The sequence below is a fragment of the Hemitrygon akajei genome, chromosome 7, assembly GCF_048418815.1.
Source record: "Hemitrygon akajei chromosome 7, sHemAka1.3, whole genome shotgun sequence".
In the NCBI taxonomy this organism is placed as follows: Eukaryota; Metazoa; Chordata; class Chondrichthyes; order Myliobatiformes; family Dasyatidae; genus Hemitrygon; species Hemitrygon akajei.
This window is the reverse complement of record NC_133130.1, coordinates 88,709,269-88,721,431: the sequence shown is the minus strand read 5'-3', so window position 1 is coordinate 88,721,431 and position 12,163 is coordinate 88,709,269. Positions and strand designations below refer to the sequence as shown.

General features: G+C 39.6%; 1 protein-coding gene across 5 annotated transcripts in view; it reads right to left on the bottom strand.

The window, feature by feature from the left end:
• The window catches only part of ralgapa2 (Ral GTPase activating protein catalytic subunit alpha 2), a 477,749-nt gene that overhangs the window by 197,031 nt on the left and 268,555 nt on the right, over positions 1-12,163 (bottom strand). For all 5 annotated transcript variants that reach the window (XM_073051378.1, XM_073051381.1, XM_073051380.1 and 2 more), the window contains 2 exons: positions 4,980-5,163; positions 159-957 (listed from right to left, as the gene is read on the bottom strand). In XM_073051378.1, coding sequence (XP_072907479.1) covers positions 159-957; positions 4,980-5,163 — 983 coding nt within the window. The remainder of the gene's footprint in view (positions 1-158; positions 958-4,979; positions 5,164-12,163) is intronic.

The following is a 12,163-nucleotide window of genomic DNA, read 5'->3' as shown; positions in this document are numbered from 1 at the left end:
AAAGAATGGAATTATTAACTTTCACTAAACAAAAAAGTGCTCCAGAGATGGGGCTTTGGGAAAGTTGACCAGTATATTGCATGGAGTACTTCCAAAGATTCCCACTGATCTGGGCGACACACTACATTTGAAGACTTTTAGAAGGATTTAAAGCTTACCTTCGGTCCCAAGAATTCATTCCCATGTCATTAAGAAAGAGTCTACAGTAGTAAAAGGGTGCCTGAGGTTCATGATGAGTAGATTCTTTTTGACTGGCCACACTCATACAATAATCCTTGCTCCACTTTCTCACGTATTCCTCCTCCTGATTGCTTTGTCTCATTATAGCATCCATGATGTTCTTTTCCTGATCACCGTTCATTCCAACTGGTGGTGGCGCTGGCTCATTGAGTCCCAGTTTTGGATGTGGCAAACATTCTGGACTGGTGTTAACTAAGTCCTCAAGCAGCTGATCAAGATTATCTTCCTCTGGTTGATGTGCACTGCAATCAGGCTTCTGCATGTCACACTGACCATCACCCATAAAAGTAACATTTGTAGAGGGGGATGTCCTACTGTCTTTAGAACAGTTCATTGGATTGCTAAACGGACAATACAGAATCCGACCATCCCAGGAATACTTTCCAGAGATATCACGCACAATCACCCTCACATCTGACGCAGGAAGGCTTGGATCACTACTAGACGTCCTTTCTAACATCATGGTTTCAGCGGGAATTTGAAGATAGGAAATAAGGGTGCTATCATTAAGCACAAAAAGTTGCAAATTTGGGCTTTTGAAAACCTCAGCAGATAGGTCTGATGATTCCACATACGGGTTGTCATGGTTCTCACTGATGAGGCTATGAAGTATGGCAGGACCTCCTCTGAGTGGATAGTGACCCAAATGGTTAATCAGGTGTGTCATTACCATACGTGCTGTAAGAGGGACCAACTCCAAACTTCTCCTCTTCTTACCTATAACAAACAATAGCAAAAGCTATTAAAATATATAAAACAATTCATCTCCATTTTTAAAAGTAACAACCTTGGTATTTATTCTTCTCTTTTCCTAGCTTGATCACATTACATCTGTATTTTATAAATCAGATCATTTGAATAGATCTGTCCAAACTATTATATACGGAGCTCCTACAAGATCTCCCACCTTCAAATTTGGGCAAAAACACATAGGAACTTTTGCTAAATCTCAACGTCTATCTTGAGGTTTAGCAAACTTTTTGGAATAGCAGCTGTAATCCAGACGGCAAGCATCAATACTGCCTGGCCGAAGCCACCATCTACAGTAATACTGAGGCTTCAAAATCCATAGTGATCCAGATAGAATGCACACCACCAACTTTACTCACCTAGTACTCCAATTAGTATACTTTCATGAAACTGAAATTCATTGCTGGAAATGCCACTCAATGGAAGCAATATTTATTTTGTTTATTTTGTCTTCATTTAGTGATACAGTATGGAACAGGCTCTTCCGACCCAACAAGCTGCACCACCCAGCAACCCATCTATTTAACCCTCCTCTATTCACAGGACAATTAACCTTCTAACTGGTACACTTTTAGACTATGGGAGGAAACTGGAGATCCTAGAGCAAACCAACACACTCACAGGAAGGAAGTTCTAAGTTTCTTACGGAGGACGCTGGAGCTGAACTCCGAACTCCAGCGTTCTGAGCTGTAATAGCTTCATGCTGACTGCAAAGCGGCCATGGTGTCCCAATTATCATAGAAGTGGCAATTACAAACTTCAATGACTAAAACAGATTTTTCTATTTCACCATTTAGCAAGATAATATTTCAATGTTCTATTTCTTTCCATGGTACATTTTCACACAATGATGACTCAGTCACAGACAACAGGGAATGCAAAAAAGGCTTTAATCTGGAAGCACCAATTTAATTTGTCATTTTTACAAGCAAGAAAGCAAATTATGCTACATTTATTCTGAGGTTTACAAATCTACTTTTTCTCCTCATTCTTTGTTAAGAATAATACTCCTGCACTAAAATGCTGTCATACATCTGCTTGCAAACAAAATAATACTTTGTCAAAATGAAATGACCTGTTCTGAATATGATCTTGCATTGGTATGTGGGCTACGATGGAGTTCTGAAAATCAGCCTGTCAGAAGTGATCCCCAACATGATTAACATCTTTCAAAGGTGGTATCTTCCATGCAATGCAAAACAAGCCATGATCCCACAAGTAAGGCTGCACATGTTATGTTGGTGGCTTGGAAAAGGGGAAGGTGCAAAGGGTAAAGTGAATGGCACACAACCTTAATACTGTTGTTCATGATTTTGAATGTCACCAGTCGGTCATTTTAAAATAAAGGAACAACAATTTGTTGGAAGCACTTGACAGGTCAAAGCAGCATCTGTAGGAGGAAAGAAATTCTCAGGACTGATACAGGGTTTCGACCTGAAACACCAGCAATTCCTTTCTTCTCATAGATACTGCTTGACCACCAGCAGATGGTTTATTGCTCTATATTCCAGCACTGCAGCCTTGATTTTTAAAATAAGGCATCTATTGAATAGTCTGTTTAGATCATTTTCACTGAACTTTCAATGCCCTAGTAGGAGCAAGCTGAATGAAGGCAGTTGGATTTTCAGCAGTAAATCCTTTCGAAGGACCTGGACAAGCTATCCCCTTACTCACTCCCAAGCAACCACCCCAATGAAACAATTGAAAAATACCTATAATGGTGGCTCAGTTTGGCTGAATGTAATTTCTGTCAAAAATCAAACATTTCTAATATTCAGAACATTCTAATTGTAATTAACTAAAATTAAATTGAAACTCAAGCCCTAAAACATTGAAATAAAAAGTTTAAAAATAAACTATAAACACCTTTGCTTATTCTCAACTTTTTGCACCCATCCTCCTCCAATGAAATTAATTTAAGGTGCAATTAGGTGTCACATTTTGAGAAGACAAATTGGGGTAGGAATTTTATAGTGAATGGTAAAGCCCTGAGAAATGTTGTACTCTGGAGTACAAGCACATGGTTCTCTGAAACTCGTGTTTAAGTAGACAGGGTAGTGAAGAAAGCTTTTGGCTCGCAGGCCTTCATTAGTCAGGGCAATCAGCATTAAAGATAGGGCATTATGTTACAGTTATACAAAAGGATGATGAAGCTGCCTTTGGAATTTCATCTTTATTTTAGGTCACCTGCTATTGGAAAGATCCCTTTAAGCTGGAGACAATGCAGAAAAAAAATTACCAAGCTAATTGCAGGTTCAAAGAGTTTGAGCAGGCTAGGACTTCATTCATTGGAATGCAAAAGGATGATGGGTGATCTTATGGAAGTGTATCAGATAGTAGTCTTTTATCCTTAGGGTTGGGGAATCAAGAACTAATGGGCATATGTTTGAGGTGGGGGGGGGGGGGGGAAAGAGATTTAATAGCAACCTGAGGAGCAACCTTTTCCATCCAGAGAGTGGTCCATATATCAAATGAATTGCCAGAGCAAGTGGTTGAGACAATACTTAAGAGGCACTTGCACAGGTAACTGAATAGGAAAGGTTTAAAGGAATATGGGCCTAACATGGGCAAATGGGCATCTTGGTCAGCATGCACCTGCTGAGCCAAAAAGGCTGGTTTCCATGTGTTTAACTCTATGATTCTAAAGTAAAATTATCTCTGCATCATCCGATCCTGTATGGGTACTGAAGCAGATTCCACACTGCAGTGTATGGAGGTTCCATGTTGACATATGCATGTGCAGGAATCCCAGACTTGCTGGCATTTCCTGGCAAATTTCAGATCATCAATTATCTAATAGGTTTGATTATTTTTATTGTAAACGTACTTTTCAAAATGAAATCCAATTTCTCCCAGTGTTAATTTTGATGTTTATCTTACTTCGACAAAATCCAAAACCTGGAAGTGGAAAAAAAACACCTATTTTATTTAACACAAGAATGCCCTGCTTTAGCTTGTATGGCTGCATGGAACAGTAATGTCTGGACTCAAAATACGAATATATACACTCAGTAGCCACTTTATTAGGTACCTCCTGTACCTAATAAAGTGGCCAATTATTGTACATTCATAGTCTTCTACTGCTGTTGCCCATCCACTTCAAGGTTCAATCTGTTGTGTGTTCAGAGAGGCTCTTCTGCACATCACTGTTATAATGTGTGGGTATTTGAGTTACCATCACCTTCTTGTCAGCTTGAACCAGTCTGGCCACTCTCCTCTGCTCTCACTCATTAACAAGGCGTTTTTGCCCATAGAACTGCTGCTCACTGGGTGTTTTTTTTTGTTTATTGCACCTTTCTCGAAAACTCCAAAGATTGCTGTGTGTGAAAATCCCAGGAGATGAGCAGTTTTTGAGATACTCAAACCACCCCATCCGGCATCAATTATCATTCCATGGTCAAAGTCACTTAAATCGCATTTCTTCCTCAGTCTGATGTTTTGACTTAACAACAACTGAACTTCTTGAACATGTCTGAATGCTTTTAACCATTGAGTTGCTGCCACATGATTGGCTGATTAGATATTTGCATTAACAAGCAGGTGTACAGGTGTATCTCATAATGTGGTCACAGAGTGCAATCCAATTAATTAATTAATTAATTAATTAATTATTTTATATAATCTGTAAACAATTAATAACTATAACTGGTTGCATCATGTAACAACATTTAAACAGAACTTAAAAGTCTCTGCAAAAAAGGTATTCAGCCAAAATTTTCCAATCAGCATAGATTTAAGGCTGGTGTTAAATAATTTATTTTAAATGGGTTAATTCTTACATTAAAAATGTGAAATGGAAAATCTATGTTATACAATCAAAACTACAGCTCTTTATTTAAGGTCTGTGGCTGTGATTGTACCAAACTATAACTTTTATATTAGTGTGTTAACTTAAGTCTTCAATGACTAAATTGGAAGAAACATCTTCTATTGGAGATTTCCTAAGAATTGCAATTCATCAAAAATTATTCTACATGTGAAACACTTACTTTCAGTGATAGTAAGAAGGCTGCCTAAATCTTTTGAGACATATGAATGTGTTGGTTCAGAATTTTTGACATTTCCCAATGTCAAAAATGGATCATATTCTGTAGAGGAGACATCTGCAAGAGTCAGCAGGTATTGACTTTGTTGAGTAAAGAGGTTAGAGCCATAAACACATGAGTGTAATACCTGTAAAACAAAAAGCAACAGATGGGTACGATGAATCCCACACACAGTTATGATCTGATTCATTGAGCTAGTTTTATGAGTTCCCTGACACTGCAGCTTACTGTTAATTAATTCATTTTGTAAACAGCACAATGAAATGGCAGCATCATTTCTCTTTTCTATCAAATCCATATTATTCTGCTCCTCCAGGATCTAATTAAAAGGAAAGATGACGCACAGTGACTAATCACTGCATCGCTGGTGCTGCATTTACAAGCATGTGAACAATATAAAATTCATCCTTAAATAAAGATAAGGTGAATTCTAATGTGGAAATTGATGGCATGCTACACAAGATTTATTTGGTATTATTTTATTTTCACTAGTTGCATTATTTCTTCTTTCTAAAAATGCTTAAGTAAATTAGTAATTCAAGTCTGAATTGCATTAGGTTCTGATATTGAAACTCTCAGGGACTTTTCTTTGTAATCTAACTTTTATCAAAAACTTAAAATAAAATAAAAATAGGAAATTTAAAAAATAACAAAAATTGAAACTAAATGACTTTTGTGCAGATGCAGAGGATATTTACCAGGATTCTGCCTGGATTAGAGAACACAAATTATGAGGAAAGTTTGAGCAAGCTGGGGGTTTTCTTTTTGGAGGAAGGAGGATGAGAGACGACTCTTGGCTACTCTTGTAGTTGGCTTTACTTTAAATCTCTTTGGATGAGGACATGTTGAAACAAAGTGGAGAAACTGACTCCAGGATGCATTTGCAAAGTGTGTAAAATCTTAGAAACAATTTTGCAAAAAGCATAGCTGAATGGTGCTTTAATAGGAATCATATTATAAAAATTGGAAAAAAAAATACAAAGGCAATTAAAGTTGGAATTTGGTATTGGTTTATTATTGGTACATGTACCAAGTGAAAAGCTTCTGCTCAAGAGTTCAACTTCAGCTTATAAGAAGTCCATTCAAAAGTCTGATAACAGCAGGACAGAAGCTGTCCTTAAGCCTGGTGGTAAGTATTTTCAAGCTTTTGTTTCTTGTCCCTGATGGGAGGGGAGAGATGACTGGGATGGGAAGGGTCCCCTAGTTAGTTTGGCTGCTTCCTGTGGCAGCAGGAAATCTCAAAGGATTCACAGGAGGGGAGGCTGGCTTGCATAATAGACTGAACTAATTCCACAGGTCTGTAATTTCTTGTTATCTCAAGCAGAGCAGTGGCTCTACAAAGCAGTGGATAGGATGTTTTCAATGGTGCATCTAGAAATAATCATAAGAGTCATCATGGACACCACAATTTTTTGCAAATAATATAACTACTAGATCAACACTTTTGTAGGTTTAGTAACATGGGTCATGTTTTGCTGATTTCCCTGATCCCAACTGCTTGATCATGCTGTGTGTATTGCTTCTCGTTCTCCCAATTTCTATTCCTGGCTCCTAATTGTTGGCTTTCCCATTCTCTTTCATTGACTTATTGATATTTTCTGTTATCCTATTATGATGGAGTGGAAGACAAGATACTTTGCTGGTTTGCACTGTGAGTGAGGTAATTAGGGACCACGCTCTAAGAATCGGACATTCAACCTTTCCTCAATGAAGGAAGTACGTACCTTCTTTACATGGATAACAACATTTTCTCCACAATCTCCATCAGCACAGGTGCACCACAAGACTCCGTGCTGAGCCCCCTGCTCTACTCACTTTACACTTATGACTGTGTGGCTAAGCACAGCTCCAATGCCATATTGAAGTTTGCTGATGACACCACTGTTGTAAGCCGAATCAAAGGTGATGACAAATCAGCATATAGAAAATCAGGCAGAGTGGTGCCACAACAACAACATCTTACTCAATATCAGTGAGACCAAGAAACTGATTACTGACTTCAAGGGGAGGAAACCTGAGGTCAGTGAGCCAGTCCTCATCAGAGGATCAGAGGTGGAGAGGTCAGCAACTTAAAGCTTTTTTAAAACTTTAAAAAAATGTCCTGGGCCCAGTACAATTACTAAGAAAGCAGGGCAGCATCTCTACTTCCTTAGGAGTTTGCGAAGATTCGGCATGATATCTAAAACTCTGGCGAACTTCTGAAGGTGTGTAGTAGAGAGTATATTGACTGGCTGTATCACAGCCTGATATGGAAACACCTGTGCCCTTGAACAGAAAATCCTACAAAAAAAGAGGGTGGATAGGACCCAGACAACCATGGGTAAATCCCTCCCCACCGAAGAGTACATCTACATCAAGTGTTGTTACAGGAAAGCAGTATCCATAATCAGGGACCCCTCCCAGGACATGTTCGATTTTCATGTTGCCATCAGGAAGAAGGTACAGGAGCCTCAGGATTCACACCACCAGGTTCAGGAATAGTTATTACCCCTCAACCATCAGGCTTCTGAACAAGAAGGGATAACTTCACTGAACTGAATTGTTCCCACAATCTATGGACTCATTTGCAATGACCTCTTCATCTCAAATTCTAGATGTTTTTTGCTTTTTTATTTGTTTTTTTTTGTATTTGACCAATTTGTTGCACACTGGTTGAACACCCACGTTGACGTTGATTCTATTATGGATTTATTGAGTATGTCCACATGAAAATGAATCTCAGGGTTGTATACAGTGACATATATTTACTTAGATAATAAATTTTCTTTGAACTAAGCTTATAGGTACCCTGATTAAAGTCTCATAAGGATTCAATAAATATCTAAGCACGTGGGAGATGGCTTGTGATTCAGAGAACTTGCTGAAGATGACAAAGGGATAATTTGACAACTATTTTGTGAAATGGTAGCTTTGTCTAGCAAAGTAAAAATCATCACAAATTAAACAATGGACTAAAAATGTATCAGACAAAATATTCATAGAGTTCTTGACATTACAAACCCAAGTTTATAGTTTTCACTGGCAATGAACTCCATCCAACTCCAGTTCCCAGCTCCAAAGTGAGTTTGATATATGGGTAATTTTGCAAGTACAGATTATAAGCTAAGGTAGAAAGTAATGACACAATAAAAAAAGAAATTCAGATAGAAAGTGAAAATATTTAGTTAAAGCCAAGAAAGAAGGAAGCAAGTGGCTAGTGATTCAGCTAAACTGACAAGGGGGTTTATACACAATACCAAAGAATATGTATGCACAATTATTTGACATAATGAGAATTAAAGACAAGCCAATAAACATTTTAGAACTTCACTTCCAACCCCACCTTCTCAAAATATCACTTTTTTTCTTTCCCTTAAAACAAAGTGCTATATAATGTTGGTTTATCTCAATGTGGATTAGGAAACTGCTTCATTGAGCGCCTTCACTCTGTCTGTCACAAAAGGTAGGATTTCCTAGTGGCCACCCAGTTCAATTCAACTTCCCATTCCCTATGTCGATCTATGGTCTTCTCTACTGCCTCGATGAGGCCAGTCACAGATTGAAGGTGCAACATCTCATATTCTGTCTGGGTAGCCTCTAAACTAGAAGATCATCAATTTCTCAAACTTGTGGTACTTTCTCTCCCTCTCCCTCCTCTCTTTTTCCATTCCTCTTTCTGGTTATCCTCTCACCCCTTCTCTTTTCCTCACCTGCCCATTACCTCCCCTCCTTCTTCCCTTTCTTCCATGATTCACCGTCCTATCCTACCAGCTTCCTCCTTCTTCTGCCCTTTCTCTCTTACAACTATTACCACACAGCTTCTTACTTCATCCCCCTCCCACCCAGCTACCTTCCACCTCACCTGGTTTCAGCTACTAGATAGCAACCCTTCCCCTCCCACATCTTTTTATTCTGCTTTCTGACCTCTCCCCTTCCAGTCCAGATGACAGCCCGAAATATCAACTGCTTCCATAGATGCTGCCCGACTTGCTGAGTTCCTCCTGGAATTTATGTGTGTTGCTCAAGATGCCTAGCATCTGCAGAATCTCTTGTGTTATTTAATGATCAGTCTTGCCAGTGTGCTCTTTAAGTCAAATTTTCACTTAGGTGTAGCTATGAGCCTTCTCAGTAATTACGTAATTGAGGTTCACATTTAAACTCAAACATGAAGTGCTGATGGTCTTTACAGTGAAGGCTTGCTAGAGCAAAATAAAAGCAACAAAAAAACTGAAATGAGGATAATATTATAGAGTACTAATCATACAATTGTTTGGTTTCCATATAATCTGCTTTCTATTCAAGACCGATCCATATGTAGTTACACTCTGTTGCTAACAAGGAATAAAATGAGCCAGTGCAACTTGTTGACTGATTACAGAAACAAGAACCCATAATTCAATTTTCAGGGAGAAATTGACACAATTCAGTGCACTAGAAATCAATTGAAACTCTTTGCTCAGTTTACAGAAAAATAATTACTTAGAGTAAAAGGCTAGTTACCACATCTTACGTTTGCAAGTTTTAGGATATTTACTCAAGGAGAAGTTAGAGCACTGAAAGCAACAAAGGATATTAACTGGTCAAGAGACTAAATTTAATAATAGATAATATGCAGCTAATTATGAGCATCAGTTTACTCAAAGTATATCAAAAGTTAATACTGAGTAAAAGGGATATCAAAGTTGATGACAAGAACTGCGAAACTGTTCAGCTGATGATCTTTAAATGCCTCAGAATAAAGCAAGCCATTAAGACCATAGCATCAGTCACAATTTTGAAAGATAGAGCAGGGAGCAGGGATGCAGATTTCTGGATCATTGGGACATCTTTTGGGGCAGGTGTGACCTGTACAAAAAGGGCGGGTTGCACTTGAATCCCAGGGGGACCAATATCCTGGCGGGGAGGTTTGCTAAGGTTACTGGGGACAGTTTAAACTAGAATTGTTGGGGGGTGGGAACCGAGCTGAAGAGACTGGGGAAGAGGAGGTTGGCTCACAAATAAAGAAAGCTTGTAGACAGTGCGAGAGGGAGGATAGGCAGGTGATAGAAAAGGGACGCACTCAGTCCGAAGGTTTGAGATGTGTCCATTTTAATGAAAGGAGTGTTGTGAACAGAGCTGATGAGATTAGAGTGTGGATCAATACTTGGAGATATGATGTGGTGGCCATTACAGAGACTTTGATGGCTCAGGGACAGGAATGGTTACTTCAAGTGATGGGTTTTAGATTTTTCAGAAAGGACAGGGAGGGAGGCAAAAGAGGTGGGGGCATGGCACTGCTGATCAAAGATAGTGTCATGGCTGCAGAAAAGGTGGACGCCATGGAGGGATTGTCTACGGAGTCTCTGTGGGTGGAGGTTAGGAACAGGAAGGGGTCAATAACTTTACTGGGTGATTTTTATAGGCCGCCTAATAGTAACAGGGATATCAAGGAGCAGAAAGGGAAACAGATCCTGGAAAGGTGTAATAATAGCAGAGTTGGCATGATGGGAGATTTTAATTTCCCAAATATCAATTGGCATCTCCGTAGAGCAAGGGGTTTGGATGGGGTGGAGTTTGTTAGGTGTGTTCAGGAAGGTTTCTTGACACAGTATGTAGATAAGCCTACAAGAGGAGAGGCTGTACTTGATTTGGTATTGGGAAATGAACCTGGTCAGGTGTCAGATCTCTCAGTGGGAGAGCATTTTGGAGATTTGCAGATGACACAAAGTTGGGTGGCAGTGTGAAATGTGGGGAGGATGTTATAAGAATGCAGGGTGACTTGGACAGGTTTGGTGAGTGGGCAGATGCATGGCAGATTCAGTTTAATGTGGATAAATGTGAAGTTATCCACTTTGGTGGTAAGAACAGGAAGGCAGATTACTATCTGAATGGTGTCAAGTTAGGAGAAGGGGAAGTACAATGAGATCTAGGTGTCCTTGCTCATCAGTCACTGAAAGTAAGCATGTTGTGAAGAAAGCTAATGGCATGTTGGCCTTCATAAAAGGGGAGTTGAGTATAGGAGCAAAGAGGTCCTTCTGCAGTTGTACAGGGCCCTGGTGAGACCACACTTGGAGTATTGTATGCAGTTTTGGTCTCCAATTTTGAGGAAGGACATTCTTGCTACTAAGGGAGTTCAGCGTAGGTTCACGAGGTTAATTCCTGGGATGGCGGGACTGTCATATGTTGAAAAATTGGAGCGACTGGGCTTGTATACACTGGAATTTAGAAGATGAGAGGGGATCTGATTGAAACATGTAAGATCTTTAAGGGATTGGGCACGCTAGAGGCAGGAAAAATGTTCCCGATGTTGGGGGAGTCCAGAACCAGAGGACACAGTTTAAGAATAAGGGGTAGGCCATTTAAAATGGAGTTGAGGAAAAACTTTTTCACCCAGAGAGTTGTAGATCTGTGGAATGCTCTGCCTCATAAGGCAGTGGAGGCCAATTCTCTGGATGCTTTCAAGAAAAAGTTAGATAGAGCTCTTAAAGATAGCGGAGTCAAGGGATATGGGGAGAAGGCAGGAACGGGATACTGATTGTGGATGATCAGCCATGATCACAGTGAATGGCGGTGCTGGCTCGAAGGGCCGAAGGGCCTACTCCTGCACCTATTGTCTATAGTGATCATAATTCTGTCTCCTTTACAACAGCATTGGAGAGAGATAGGAATAGACAAGTTAGAAAAGTGTTTAATTGGAATAAGGGGAATTATGAGATTATCAGGCAGGAAATTGGAGGCTTAAATTGGAAACCGACGTTCTCAGGGAAAAGTATGGAAGAAATGTGGCAAATATCCAGGAGGTATTTGTGTGGAGTTCTGTGTAGGTACATTCCAAAGAGACAGGGAAGTTATGGTAGGGTACAGGAACCGTGGTGTACAAAGGCTGTAGTAAATCTAGTCAAGAAGAAGAGAAAAGCTTACAAATGGTTCAGAGGTAATGTTAGAGATCTAGAAGATTATAAGGCTAATAGGAAGGAGCTTAAGAAGGAAACTAGGAGAGCCAGAAGGGGCCATGAGAAGGCCTTGGTGGGCAGGATTAAGGAAAACCCCAAGGTATTCTACAAGTATGTGAAGAGCAAGAGGATAAGACGTGAAAGAATAGGACTTATCAAGTGTAACAGTGTGAAAGTGTGTATGGAACTGGAGGAAATAGCAGAGGTACTTAATGA